Source organism: Gallus gallus, chromosome 20, assembly GCF_016699485.2.
Source record: "Gallus gallus isolate bGalGal1 chromosome 20, bGalGal1.mat.broiler.GRCg7b, whole genome shotgun sequence".
In the NCBI taxonomy this organism is placed as follows: Eukaryota; Metazoa; Chordata; class Aves; order Galliformes; family Phasianidae; genus Gallus; species Gallus gallus.
In genome coordinates this window covers 13328339-13343592 of record NC_052551.1, presented here as the reverse complement: position 1 = coordinate 13343592, position 15254 = coordinate 13328339, and the positions used below count along the sequence as shown (strand labels likewise).

At 45.5% G+C, this 15254-nt stretch overlaps 1 protein-coding gene across 1 annotated transcript; it reads right to left on the bottom strand.

The window, feature by feature from the left end:
* Window positions 1–441: 441 nt before the first annotated feature.
* ZFP64 (ZFP64 zinc finger protein) lies at window positions 442–8580 on the bottom strand. The gene is made up of 6 exons (NM_001030869.2): window positions 8425–8580; window positions 7756–7995; window positions 6364–6525; window positions 5588–5650; window positions 4811–5062; window positions 442–2598 (listed from the first exon to the last, which is right to left on the bottom strand). The coding sequence occupies exons 1-6, from the start codon at window positions 8474–8476 to the stop codon at window positions 1298–1300; spliced, it is 2070 nt and encodes a 689-aa protein (NP_001026040.1). The 5' UTR covers window positions 8477–8580; the 3' UTR covers window positions 442–1297.
* Between the last annotated feature and the right edge of the window lie 6674 nt (window positions 8581–15254).

Genomic DNA, 15254 nt, shown 5'->3' with positions numbered 1-15254 from the left:
GCCCTAATTATATGATCTTTGTAAGTTTCCCAAGCATGTTTCTAGCACATAAAGCAATCACTCAATGTCTTCCACTAGCAAATACCGTAAAATTTAACTTGTCTTTGATTCCCCAAGAGGGAATCTCAGAGCTAGATTTGATAACAGCCTCTCTCCAGCCTTCATGCATGTTAACAATTGTCCTTGGGACGCTGCCTGGCTGTGAAATGATCATTCATTTCTGCAGATCCAGGACCTGTAGAGCTGTCTGTTTTCCCAAGCTGAGAGTCTGCTTTCAGCTGGATAATACTGCAGTGAAGGTATTACTAGCTACAAGAACACCTGTCAAATAGCTCTAGTGTTGTGTAATACAAAATACAGCCCTGCATTCATTCATTCTAGATATGCACATCATTTAATGGCAAATTACCATCTTGTGATGCAATGCTAGAGTTGCAAACATTGGATTAGAATCTTTTTATTTTAATTGAATGAATTCACTTTTTTTCCTTTTTCCCCTTTAACTTGAAAAGAACAGTGCCAACATGGAAGGGACTGCTTCCACCCATGCAGCTTCAGCATGTACCATCCCAATGAAAACAAAACTTAAGCAGCATTTGTAGAAAATATATTTGTGGTTGTTCTGTTTAAAACACAGGTAACTGACACAGATCATTGTGCCACAGGTATGATTTGCAACAGTGATCTTGCTGACAAACTTAGTAAATTACTGATTCTTTTGCCCTCTAAAAACAATTAATTTGGTCTTCTGCATAAGAACTTCCAAATCAAGCATCACATGCTACCAGCTTCTACTGATACTAAGGAATAGGTCACATAACCTATACTAGGCCTGCATGAGTCCTGGTTGTAGACACTTCCTACAGATCAGCTACTGGCCACATCCAGCCAATGCATACACAGCATGCGATTGAAACAGGCCTTACTTGAAGATATACTTTGGAGTGGCTTGGACCATCTATTTCCTGCATCTTTTTGTGTATACAGGAAAGAAGTAGTCTGATGTGAAGAAAATTCATCATAAGGTGATGTTTTCTTATTTTAGCCAGCACAATATGAGAATCATCTTCTGGGAAGCTTACTGCTTAGTGAAATATGCAACACGTTTTACAAAGGACACATCCTTCAATTTCAATAGAGGCATATAAATATACACACCTCTTTTCCACATACAAGATGTATGTTTCCATGTACAGACAAGTACAATGTGCATGTCAGTATTTGGCTTTGTAGGTCACATTCTGTATTCATTTACACCCTCTAAGATTCTGCTGAACTTTGCTTAGTTACTTTGTGGCTAATCTGGTATGGAGTCTGCCGGACACAGTAAAGCTGTATGGGCTCCACTCTGAATGATGGAGTAGGTCTGCTTAGGGGCTTCTGTGTGAGAGGATGAAGAGAAAATGGGAGGAGGAGGGGCTGAAGTGGACACTGTGATGCTCTGACCTCCATCACTAACCACAGTCACTTCTGTTGCTCCTTCTTGTATCAAAGCATTAAGGCCTTCTAAGTCAGCGCAGCTGATTCCAGAGCTGGTGATGAAAGCTTGGTTTGCTGAAGCCTCGTGGCTGCTGACAGTGGCAGCAGGAATCAGAGTCTGATGTAGAGCAGTTCCATCACTTTGGTCATGGGTTGTGAGAAGAACTGCTGGCTGGGCCACAGGCCCTGCTTCGCTCTGGGCGATGGGAGGCGGCGGCGGGGCCAACAAGCTGACCTGGCCCAGGAGCTGCAAGCGGCTGTTGGCCGAGAGCTCCTCCTGATTCTGGCTGACTAACGCAGGGGGCACAACGTTCACTGATGCAGCCTGAACTATACTGTTAGCCTGAGGGACCTGGTGACCCACAATGATCTTGACCCTTCCCTCATTGTATGGAGAAACCTGAGCAGCCTGAATTGGGACCTGGAGGTGACTGACGGTGATCGGGGCACTGGCCTGTCGGCTGGGATCCATCTGGAGCTGCAGAACAGCCAGTTCATTATTTTTAGATCCACTGTACATACTGTGCTGCTTCTTATGACTCCTAAGAGAATCTTCTCGGACGAAGGAGGCGTCACACAGATCACACTTAAATGCCTTCTTGGCGTCTAATCTGGCAACTTGCCTGGAGCCGCCTTGCTTTGGCCTATCTCCTTCCTTCTTCTCCACAGTTTGCTTCTTGGTCTTGACTTTGTCTCCATGAGCTTTCCTCACGTGAGTCGTCAGGTTACTCCGCTGCTTGGTATCAAAGCTGCAGAACTCACATTTGAAAGGACGATCTTTGCAGTGAATTCGCTCGTGCACTTTCAGAGCTGCCTTGTTGGAGCAAGAGTAGTTGCACTCTGAGCACTTCACTGGCTGCTCGGGCTGATGAGTTCTTATGTGGTGTCGAAGGCTCGTTTTGTTTCCACACTGAAACTCGCACTCCGGACACTTGAGAGTATTTTCCATGCTGTGCTTTATACGGATGTGTGATTTCAGGTTTCCTTTCATAGCACACCGAACCTCACAGTACTCACATTTGTAAGGCTTCTCACCAGAATGCACACGCATGTGCCTCTTCAAGTCTGAGTTGATTTTAAATTTAGCAGGACACATCTGACATTGGAAAGGAGCGTCTCCTGTCAACAGGGAACATATTTCAAATTACAGATGAGACACAGAGATCCATTTTTCTCCTTGAGAGACCAAGGCTATAGTGAAATATGTACAGTTGATTTGTTCTAAATATCTGTAACCTTCCAGTATATTTTCAAGACACGGGGAACGTTAGGAGCACAGGATTTATCACCTGGGCTGGCATATTTGTGTGCAGACTATCAAGAGAATCCCTGCCCACACTGACTGTTTTCATTTGTATTTCAGATGATCTCAATTTCTAGTTTGTTTTGTTTGTAAAACTGTTCAGCGCACTCCACAAAGCAACTGGAGTTTCTCATTTGGCCCCCTTTAGCAACAGTGCCTCAATTAGCATTGAAAAACATCATTTAAAATAAAGTAACGGCTGCTGTATTTTTGAAGTCTATGAACATGAACACACGCACACCTCAGGCCTGAAGTACAAGATCTGCAGTGAGACTTCTGGGTTAACTTTGAGCCCAGGTAAGTTTCAGGCTACTACAGAAACAGAACAGTACTGAAAGTTTATGTCCATGATATGGGGAAGTGTGTGGACAACGTCAGGAGACTGCAGCACAATAGTGCTAATACAGTTATACAAAAGTGGGGGATATCACAGACACAAACAAGAAGCTGAAAAAGAGAAATGGGAGACTACTGAAACATGCATGCAAATATGTGGTATATGCATCACAGCTAATAATCTTCTATAGGTTCAAGAAGATCCAGTATCAGCTCGTATCCACACAGTATTGGTTCACACCCACGCAAACAGATACTTAAAATATTCATAACTGCATCATTTTTATGAGTAATCCTGACCCCAAACTGATTTAGCTGAAACTGTGGCCAAATTCTTAACTGCAACAGCATGAAAAATTAACACTCATCGGCAACACTGTTCCAACTATTGCAATATTTAACACCCCAAAAGAGTATCACGAGCCTTCAGATGTTCTCCCACAGCCCAAATCAGAGCAGCTCTGTTCATGGGCACAAATGTGTATACACGCACACTCTTATGTTACATGCAGGAAATGCAGAACCATACTCTCTAGCTACTGAGGTTACTAACTTAGGAGATAACTTCCCATAAAACCCCATACTATTTTAACTGACCATCACATCTTCGTGTGCAGCGACAGAAAGAAGGAAACTTGTAAAGCAGCTCCCTGACAGTCCTGCCTGTTCCATCACAGCAGATTTGTGAGGTATAAAAGATTCCTTTCTGTTAGAGACAGATTGGTTTAACCCTCCCCTCCCTCACAATACACCCAGGATTTACTTCTTTTATCTACTCAAAATAAACCCCATCTTGCACACAACTGAACTAATGTTGTTTAGTACTTGAATTCAGAATCAGATGCAAGATAGGTTCAAAGCTAATCTAGTAATTACTGAACCATAACCACCCTGCAGCTAAAATTCACAGAACTAATCAAATACATAAAAGACAACACAGAAACTAAAACCTGAATTGGGTGAAAAACAACATACAGAGAGAAGTGTACAAAGGGAACTGTACAGCAAATCTCTCATAAGGACAACCTATAAACGTGAAATTTGATTAAAAGGAAACAGACAAATAGGTTAAGTATAAGATGATACAATGTCTATAAGCCTGGAAGCTAAAGCTTCCTATCCACAGAGTGAATACGATGTGGGCAGAATACAGTTGCAGCTGATCACACTCCACTGTTAATATCTATCAGCTTGCACATGTAAGGTGCCATAAAGAAAGGCCCAAAAAGGTGCAACTTAAATTGCTAATTACTAGCAAGTTTACTGATGAAAGAAATGAAACTCTGCAGCTAAAGCTTCTATTGATGTAAGAGGCTGAATTGCAATTTCAAAGTTCAAAAATAATTTCAGTATTCCTTGTATGGTGGACCAGACTTGAGAGACACAGATAAGACCCTTGATGCTACTAAGGATCTAGTCATTTACTGATCCATTAAGTTCTATCAAATTCCAAAATCAGAAGAACAACTACCAAGAGTCAGATCTGTCTTCCAATTGCCTCTAGGTATTTTCAGGAGAGCTGTCTTGTCCCACTAGATTATATCCCAAGAAATTCACAGCAGCCTGATGCCTCCGTGCCTCTGAGAGCTCAAACAGGCGCTTCCTGGCACCGTGACAAGACCTGCCTGCCTTTTAAACGTCTTCCCAATGGCTTTCAAACTTTTACAGACATGAATTTTGGTATAAGCTTACCTGTGTGGGATCTGAGATGTACAGTTAGCTGGCTAGAGTTGCGGCTTGCATAAGGGCAGATCTGGCATTTAAAGGGACGCTCATTGGAATGAATGCGCTGGTGCTTGTTGAGACTGCTGCTGTCAGCAGCTGCGTAGTCACAGTGCTTACATTTGTAAGGCTTCACCCCAGTATGAGACCTCATGTGCATCTTCAGCTTATCCTTGCGACTGAAACATTTGTTGCAAACATCACACTTATGGGGCTTGTCTCCTGCAACAAACAGAACATCCAAACATGATGAATTTTTGCATCATAAGGATGCTACTGAAAAACAAACCCCCCTAACACTTCCAACCAGCAACATGATTAGTTTTCAAAAACTGGATACAGGATTTCAGTTATCAGCCAGTCTGCTAAGGCTTCAGAAGGCTCTTAGGAACTTTTTCCCTTTACAGCTTTGAAATCGGTGTTTTGAAGGAAGGCAGGTAAACCACTGAAATAACTTTTTGATATTGGGAACAAAATAGGTTTACACACCACCTGATAAACACATGGTCTGCATCTCAGTTTAACTATGCCATGTCTACAGTGTTTGTGCCTCACAGCTGTGAGCACAGTGCCCACGGTGGCACACCGTGGCTTACCAAAAAGGGGCCATTCCTCAGTCACAAAGAACTGCAATTCTAGAACGTACAGAAGTGTGTATTTTAGCTAATTTATCTACAGATATGGCATTTGGGTAAGGAGCCAAAAAGAGGAAACCAACAAAAAGTAAAACAAAGCAACCATAAAAACCTGTGTGTGTTCGCAGATGACGTTCCATGTCCTTCATACCATAGGAAGTCTTGAACTGGCAACCTGACAGCAGGAACATCAAGAAAAGCACACTATTACATTCATGGAAAAATCTAACAAAATAATAACAGCAAACTACCATATTCTGGGCATTTTGTTTTTTCTCAAGAGCATTTTTGGTGGGTAACTGCTTCCTGCATCACTTGTGTTGTCAAAGCAAGTAAACAAACCAACAGATCTATCATTACCTACACAACCAAAACGTGCCTATCAAGTGAAGGCGGGCTTACAAAAGAAAGAGCCTCAACTTCTGCTCCCATTAATATCACTACTCATCTACATGAGTGTCTCCATGTACTTACTGCATACTGTATGACCTTCACTTGTTAAGTTCTCCAAATACTTTGACTCAGCCTATCCTTACAGACATGCTAACTGACCCAATCACAGAATGGTTTGGGTTGGAAGGGACCTCAAAGACCACTCAGTTCCAACCTCCTGCCAAAGGCAGGGACACCTTCTGCCATACCAGGTTCCTCAAAGCCCCACCCAACCTGCTCTTGAACGCTGACTAACAACAAACAGTTAGCAAAAACATGACAAGACTGTCCTCACGCTGTGACGGCTGCAGGCCTAGGCCAGTGTCTGTACACAAGCCTGTCGAAGCACCACCAGAATACATCACAGTTCAGGACCAAAGCCTAGGGTGTGTGAAATCAATAGCAAACTACTACTGATACACTGCTAGTACACGCACAACACAGTCCACATCTTACCTGGATACCAGCAGTTCAGTTTCTTCTGTGTAAGCGAGGAAGCTGACTTTCTTGAACGTGCTTTCGGTGGTGTGGAGACGATAGCAGCAGCCGGAGGCTCATTGCTCTCACTGGGCAGGTATGTTTGATAGCCATGCTCAAAAACAAACTCTGGTGCAGAAACTACACATGTAGAATAGTTCAATTTGATAACATTAACTTGTCCAATCAGTAAAATCTTTCCAGATATTTTCCAATCTCATTAATTATGGACACTCATTAATTACAACCATGCCATTCTGTATTGTTTTTATTCTAGCAACATTTATCTTCAAGACTTCTTCTAAGTAGGGTGGTGAGGGAAAGCAGAAAGGCTTTTTTCTCCCTTGCTGTCAGCTGAAAACTCTGTCCTGGACCTCTTATGACCCTAAGCAGGCCCACCTGTTTCCCTTTTTGAATCTTATCTGGCTGCTCTGTTAAGTGTTCTATGTCTTCTGCTCACTGTCCAGCTCTTTCACTAACAAAGTTCTGTTTGTTTTTTCCAATGCTGGCTGTGCTACAGCCCAAAGGAGAAAAAAAGAAAGCAGCATATTTACATGGCTAATGCTGTCAAAAGGCATTGTGCAAATAAAAGTTCAGCCTCCTTCTGGACTGCTTTCAGCTGTTACTCGTAACAGGTAAAACTCTGTCAGCCCAGGTACCAGCTCTTAGACTAATTAAATGTTATAACCCAAAAGAGCAGGAGGATGTCCTAGCTCTCATTTTAAAGGTGAGTAAAGAGGAAGCAGAAAAGCGACTCATCCAAAATCCACACTGAGCTGAAGGATTGCAGTACAAAAATTCCTGGAAGTGAGCCCTGAATTCAGTTTGCTTCACTGCCCTTCCAGATTCTCTGTGCTAATCTGTCTACACAGCTTAAAAGATCTGGATTTTAGTAAGGCCTCAGTCTGAAATAAATAACCTTCACCCATGGAAGGAAATTCCAGTTCTATTTCAACGTCTGCAGGATCAGTGCTTCCCTCGAGCCTCTGCAAAGGCAGAAATGTTGAGCAACACTCTGTGTGCCAATGAGCCCTGGGAGCAGTGGTGGGAATGCAGGCCTGGGTGAGAGCCTGACTGCAATTCCCAGCCTGCTCCTCGTCAAGAGCACTCTTAAAAAAGCCAAACTGCACGGCAATTTGGCTGCTCTCCTTAAGTACTGCCCATCTTAATCAGCTTGCACAACATGGTTACATAACACATTGGACAAGAGCCGTTCTGATATCTCAGCTAACAAACGAAGCTGTCACAGCAGCACCAAGAAGGTCGCACACCACCCGTTTTTCTTCCTCTGCTCAAGTGACCGCAGCACCTCCTGCGTCCCCTAACGTGACCCCTGAGGTGACAGCGGGGGCGGCAGGTTGGCAGCGCTACCTGTGATGGTTTGTGTCTCCGAGGTGATGGTTCTGGTCGTGGTTTGTGCCTGCGCCGAAGGCACCGTCTCCTCGGACACGAACTGCACGGTGCTGGTGGCCCCGGCCGCCGCGCCGCTCAGCTGGCAGCCGCTCTGCTTGTGGGCCACGAAGGCGTCGAGGTTATTGAACTGCTGCTTGCAGAGGCCGCAGATGTGGATGTCCGGGGTGAGCTCCACCAGCACCGTGGTGCCTCCTGGAACTGGAAGCACAGCGGCGCGACCGGCAGCTCAGGCCGAGCTGACAGCGGCCGATTCCGCTCGCCCCGAGCGCGCGGCCACCCGGCCCGAGCACCGCCACCGCCGCGGGGCCCGAGGGGCGGAGCCGCGGGACGCGGTGAGCGGCTCCCACGGCGGGGCATCTCGCTGCAGGCCCCGGGGCGCCGCGGGGGTCCGGCCCGGGCCCGCCGCTCGGAGCCGCCCCGCCCGGCGCTCCCGCCGCTCCCGGCGTCCCGCGGCCCGCTCCGCTCACCCAGATTCCCGGGTTCCCCCCCAGCCAGGTTCCCGGGCTCCGCTCCCGCCCGTTTCTTGAGCTACTCAGGTTTCGGGGCCTGCCCGGACGCACGCTCCAGTCGGCTTCCGCCGCGCGGGCCCCGGAGCGCGCATACCCGCCGGCGCGCAGCGGCACTTACACTGCACGGGGCCGGGGAAGGCCGGCGCCGCCCCTCCGCCGCCCGGATTCATGGCGGGAGAGAGCCCCGCACGCCGCCTCCGCCGCCCGCGAGGGGCTCCTTGCCGGCAGGGTGCCCGCACCCCCCGCCTCCGGGCGGCCGAGCGGGGGCGGATGTGGAGGAGCCGAGCATGCTCAGTGGCGGCGGCGGGGCCGCGGCTGCACTCAGTTCCTGCCGCTGCCGCGCGCCCGGCTCGTGGGGCCGGCAGCCGTGCGGGCGCGGCGCACGTGGTGCGGTGGTACCGAGGGATGGCGGTACCGAGCGCGCGTTACCCGGCCGCGTTCGGTCCGCGCGTCTGGGAGCGGTGCGGCGGTGCTGCCCGAGCTCGGCCGCTCCGCACGTCTTTCCCTGCAGACCCCTTCCCACCTTCGTTAGCCGTCCTGCGGACGCGCTCCGATGGATTTCCGTCCCTGTGCTGCGGTGCCCACAGCCGCCCGCGGGACTCGGCCGCCAGCAGCGCAGTGCTCCGCGCAGCGTCATGCGGGGTCCCGAGCCGAGTGCTGGGAGCCACGAGGCTGCTGTCACGGGTGTCACTGCCAGAAAGACGGCTTCGTTTCCTACACTCCCCTTCTTACAGGCTGATGGTCCTCCACAAGCCCTGACCTGTCCTCCAGTCATGCTCACCCCCGATCTCAAACATCCACCTATATATTTGCTGCATTTGTACAGCCAAAGAAGAATCTGACCCCTGCTGAAGTCACTGGAAAGAAAAGCCTCTCGGAGGTTTTCTGGACTTTCAGAATCAGAATCCCCCTTTCCTAAACTGATAACAATCAGAGCATTTACATTGGCTCTGGAAATGCAGCTGTGTTTACATTAGCACGGTGACACAGCCGGTACCTGCACAGAACAGAAATAGGGGTGTGCTCAGTGCTGATGAGACTGTTTTGGGAGTATATCCAAAAGGAAACCACATCTTTGAGTATGAGCAATCGACCCGCATCTATTTTTTCCACTGTGCAGACTGAGCCCTGGAACCGAATGCTGACTTTGAACTCATTTTGCTGTTTTTCCAGAACACCGTGACCCACTTCCAACGCTGACAGTGACTGCCTGTCTGTCCACAATTACAGCTGCAGTCACAGGTGTACCGGGGAGTATAATGGAACATATTTCAGTCTGTTTCTCTCCTGGTTTGATGCCTTTTTGTTAGAATACAAGCCTGCTTGTTTTGACTGGAAAAGAATAAGCATGTTTTGTTGGAAAGTGAATTTTCATTTATCCAAAGACTGCAATGGCAGCTAAGCAGGCTGAGTGCCCCCTCGGACTGCCACAGCTGATACAGTGGGTAGGAGCACTGATGTGCTCGCTGCTTCAGACTGGGCGTCAGGGAAGCAGTGTTTAATTGACACATGGACGATCTGAGGTTGCGCTGCTGAGTCAGATATGAATGGCTTCGCGTCTGGTGCATTACCAGCTCTTACAGAAACATTTGCTTCATTATTAAATTGGACAATATTAAAGAGATGTGTTGAGTTTACTTAAGGGAAAGGATTCAGAGCTGAATATACTGCTAACTGGCATTGGAAGAGAAGTTCCCTCCACCCCTTTCCACCATTCCTTCCAGCTGTTTTGTAGACAGCTGTCTTGTTGGTCAGGAGCACAACAAACTGCTTAGTTTCCTATGCTGGCAAGGGCTGAAAGCAACTGGAAACACTCAGTCTTGGACTGCTCGTCTTGTTCTCCCATCTCTGGTATTTCCCAGAATGCTGCAAATGCAGTCAGATGGGAATTTTCTGTCTTCTCAGTGGGGGAAGAGGAGGTGGGGCCACACGAACATTTTCCATAGGGCTATGAGGGTTTTGATGATGTCTGTGTTTGTTGAGAAGCCCTTTTCAGGTCCAGGAAGTTATGTGAGGTTAAAACCAGAAAGGGAAGACACCTGCACAAGAAGAACCAGCAGCTTGCAATGTGGGCACCTGAGGTTCAAGTCCTTGGCCTTTCATACCTCAGGACAATATGAGGTCTCAAATCACTCTTTGGCTTTCTCCCCCCCCCCCCCCCCCCCCCCCTTTACTTATAAGTTTAGAGGAAGAATCAAAAACTGTCCATAAGCACTGACTTTGGCCTAATATAGAGTATGAGATATTTAATAAGTGTCTGACACCTTTAGGATACCACTTCCAATCCACTACTATTTACAAAGAACTGACACATGGCATCTGCAAGAATAATTCTGTAAAGACCACCTTTAAAGATATTGGGCTACATGAAGATAATCTGCCTATACTGTTGCACAACAACCTTGCAGTGCAACGTTCTCAGAACACACACAGGTGTGCACACCATCTGTGCAGTGCACGTTTGCAGATTGCTCTTTGAGGCTGGCACTGCTCACTGCTTTGCCTTTCAGCACTATTAGCCCAGTAAAGGCTCGATTCTGGCTCTGGCGTGAACATTGAAAGTATCATTATTATCTTATTAATAACTAATAACACTTAGAGATCAGGACTTTATTGAACGATGTTCTGGACAGAGCTTTCATTTCACTGGATGAGGATTGATGTCTGGGAGTATAACACTGTGCTGAGCACTTGAGTCATCGAGCAGAGCTCAGCTGAGATCACACTTGACACTATTTCCAGCCTTTAAGGCATAAATCAGTATGCATGTGTAATCTTTGTCACCCTTAACCTGACTGCAATGAAAACACTGCATTGCTCCAGGCTGCCTACAAATGCAGCTCAAGCAAACAAGGCCCGGAAAAGACAAATGTCAATCATGAGAGAAAAAGAAAGAAGTCAGATAGAGGCATAAAAAAGTCAGACCTCATCAGGCCTTGGAGACGGGCATCTCTGGGCACTGTGCTGCACAGCTACGGCCTCAGTGCTCTGCTGGAGACAGGCATTTATGGCCGGCAAGAAATGGGCACACTTCTGCCTTCCGACAGAGCTTCCAGCCAGCCCCGTCACACAGAGCATCTCAGCACACCGAGATCGCACAGGGCAACGTAACCTACCTTGCAAGCTCAGAGAAAGGAAACCTCAAACTTATCCAAGTAACGGGAAGAGAGCTATTAGCTGAGCCAGGCAGGAGACAAATAGAGAAATCTCTTTCAAATATTGTACCATTTGCTGTTCCATGGCCTTTCACACTGCGTGGATGAGGACAGCTCTAAAAGATTAAAAAAATGTATAATAGGAAACAGAGGTATAAAAACATAAATATAGGAGAACACACCAAAAAGATATGAAAACCCCCCAAAGGTATTGCAAGAAAAGAACATAAACTTGGTTCTAAGCTTGTGGCCACTGAAGAGGGAATGCTTCTCTCTCTGAAATGCCCTGATGTGAAAACATCATGAGTGAGATTGGAATGTGGGAACTGATGAAAAAAGAAATGTGAATCGTAATTAAACACTTCAGATGTTGAAGATGGAGACAAATGAAGGGTGGATTTGGAGAAAAAAGCAGCCAGTTAAAGTAACTTAAAGATTAAAAACCAATTCTTAGCATTTTGTAATTATATTGATGGATAATGACAAACACAGCCACAGAAATCCACTGAGCTCAAATTAATTATGTTACAGTAATAGGTAATCTGTCTCTGTCTTGATAACATATAATTATATTATTTTTTTCAAATGTTTCCAAATAACGTCGCTTCCATTCGTAGTGCACAGTAGGTGTTTTGCAGTTTAATGTATTGGGTATTTATACAATATTTTCAATGTCATTGTTTTCCTCTGCAATAAATAAAGTCTAAATAATCATCCAGTACCTTCATATATGTCTTACTGCTGCATGAGCTGTAAAATAACTCAATATTAAAATATTATTCACTGAAATAGCACATTGACAACTGTGATTAAGCCTCAAATAAATATTGTAACAAAACAGAAATGCATTTTGATGTTGAGATGTCTAATTATTCATTGTCAGAAAGCAGACCTAAACCCACACAAGGGAAATTGTCAGCGTTTCTTGGGGTTAAGCATGCAGCTGTGCTTCAGCATCCTTCACACAATGGGAAACCCAGCCATGTTTAGCTCTATTGCTTCAGGGTTAAACTCAGGGAATTTCTGATCATCTGCAGTCGCTTTGCAGCACGCAGTGTGTGATTCCATTGCCCGGCAGCCCTGGTTCATGCAGTCACCTTCTTCTGGGGGTGCCGGGATGGATGTACGGCAGTGGTACCATTGGCGCATGCCCAAACTGCCCAGTTTTGTTTCTGCGGAGCCTTTGGTGGCCTGGATGGGCTCAGGCTCCCGCTGTCCTTGAGAAAATGTTTTGTGCCCCCACCTCCCCCATCTTTAACATTTTTGTAAGTTGTGTAGACTTGGGATTTCTGCTGGAGTATCTCTAAACTATTCTAAAATAAAAACATCATTATTATTATGATCTGTTATCTGCAACACAGTTCTTATTTGCAGGTTGCTTCTTGGCAGAACTTTCCTTCCTGCACTTCTCATCTCCGTACATTTCTGTTTCAATTCTTTCTTTTCCTGAATGCAGATTGGTTGTTCTGAAAAGAACTTTGAAAGGAAGCTGAAGTTCTGGCGGTGATGCACACATCACACCTGCAAATAAGGCAGCTAATTTGTGCAATTTGTTTCAGCACATTTTGTACAAATATAAAAGTACAGTAAAGCTCCGCTGGGATAAACATGATAACAAATAGATGCAGGAGCTAAGATTGTACAGCTCTGGCCTAATATTCAGTCATTTTTATTATTAGATTTGGGTTAAAAATGGAAAGAAACACCAGCAGAGGGACTCCCCTGATACTCAGTGGAGTTTTGCCTGCTCCCTAGCAGGGCATAGAGGTAATTTTATTCTAGAAGCTTTCGAATGCTTTACAAGTAATAGAAACCACATGGGAAAAGCATATTCCATATTTTAGTTCTGACATTCTCATAGAAAAGCATATATAAAAAAAATTAAAGATTCAAAATACTTGCCTGTGATTCAGTACCTAAAGACCTTCTGGTGTTTTTCAGAATTCCCCCGAGATCTATAAATGCTTCTGAGCTGGAAGTACCCATTGCAGCTATCGCCGCTTTTACCACTTTATCAAACTAACGAGCCATTGAGCGATGCTATTCCCAGGTTCAACTCTACTGGGGAGGGAAAGCAGAAAACAAAACTGAAATTTAGACAGAATGGGATTCCAAAGAGCCAGGACAACCAGAATTTATTAATTCATATGCTCCAAATCTTACAAAAAATCATCTTCTTTCAGTTTCTCTCTATAAATCTTGCTGTCACGCATGAAGTCTGTGCATGCAAAAAGACTGCAGAGTTTCAGTTCAAGCAGTGCCTATCAGTCTGCATCAAAACCACCTTTATCAGCTTTCCCCTGTGCTCAACTGCAGTTTGTGGGAAGGGCCACAAAGAGGAATGTTTTACTGTCAGATGTCGGTGGGAGAAAGTTCTGCTCATATCCTCACTGGTCAGGATAAACCTTTCTAACTTCTACATTAAAAGACTTCTTCAGCCAGGTTAGCAGCTGTTAGATAAAAACAAGAAGCAAATTCCTTTTGTACCATGTAATCATTCACTGAATGCCCTGCTATCAGCTGCAAAATTATCAGTATCAGCTGCATAAGCCAAGCTGCTCACAAAGAGTGACGGAATAAAATGCAGCTCCACAAATTATTTAATGAACATACATCCTGAACAGAAAATAACATGCTCAGAAGTGGAGAAAAATGGAATACATAAGCTTATTAACCCAGATCTGGTGCGTGACCTCCCCAAAGGCTCTTGCAGTAATGGTAAAGCTGTGATGAAAAGGAATCTTTCATAACTGGGATCTGATTTTGGAATAAGCTGATACTGCATCCGTTCACTTTTCATGTCTTAATATAAAACGTTCAGAAAAATAAAAGCATAATAATATTCCCCTGTGTCTTCCTTGGAAAACTGAATGTGAAACATTAACTACTGAGTCTTGCCTTCTCTCCCTTTCTCCTTTAGGACCAGCATCACTCTACTTTCTGCAATATCTGTATTTATGAGTTTTGCATGGATGGCATTCTCCAGAAGAGGGTGCTGTCTGGTTGTATTTGTAATTTTTCTGTTCATACTGAATGACTGATACAATCGAGTACACTTTGAAATCTCCTCTCACACCTTATTTTGTTTTAGCCCCATTAGTGTGAAATCCCATTTTAAACAGCATAGTCCAGCTCTGAAAACTTCAGTGCCAGCATCAATTCTAGCTCAGCTATATTAGGCAGAACACCTGATAAGTTTAAACTCCAAAGGTCCTTTGTGTCTCTCAACTAGTTGCTACCTCTATCTTATACAAAGGTAACTTAGGTGCTGCAGTTGCTCTTCCCTGGGCAACTCAGAAAATTCTCATGGAAATGAGATGCACATCTCACAAGGCGATTCCTCACAAAACAACAAGCAAACAAAACCTCCAAAAAACAAGTAAAGGAAGAGAAATACACTGCAGATCAGACCTAGCGATTTTCCAGTTTATAACAGTTTGATTGTCATTACTGAATGAATGACCTCCCCCCCCTCAGAGATGACATTGCTTACCTTCTTTTTGCACATAATGGGAAACCAAGGAAGAGGAGAGCGCAGCAGGTTGAGGCTGTAGGGAAATCTCCTCCTCCTTCAGACCCAGCTGCCTGAAGATGCTGTCACTTTCAGGTCCTTGACACCTCTCCCCACACAGGGTATTTCCACCCCCACCAGCTTACAACAGGGCAGGCATCGTCCATGCTCCCTACTGTGTTTCACTTCACACATTTGCGCAGACAGCCTTGGTTCTTTTGGGGGGAAGGGGTTCCAAACACCCAGACATCACCATGGACAACAGGCTGCAGAGAGGCCAGG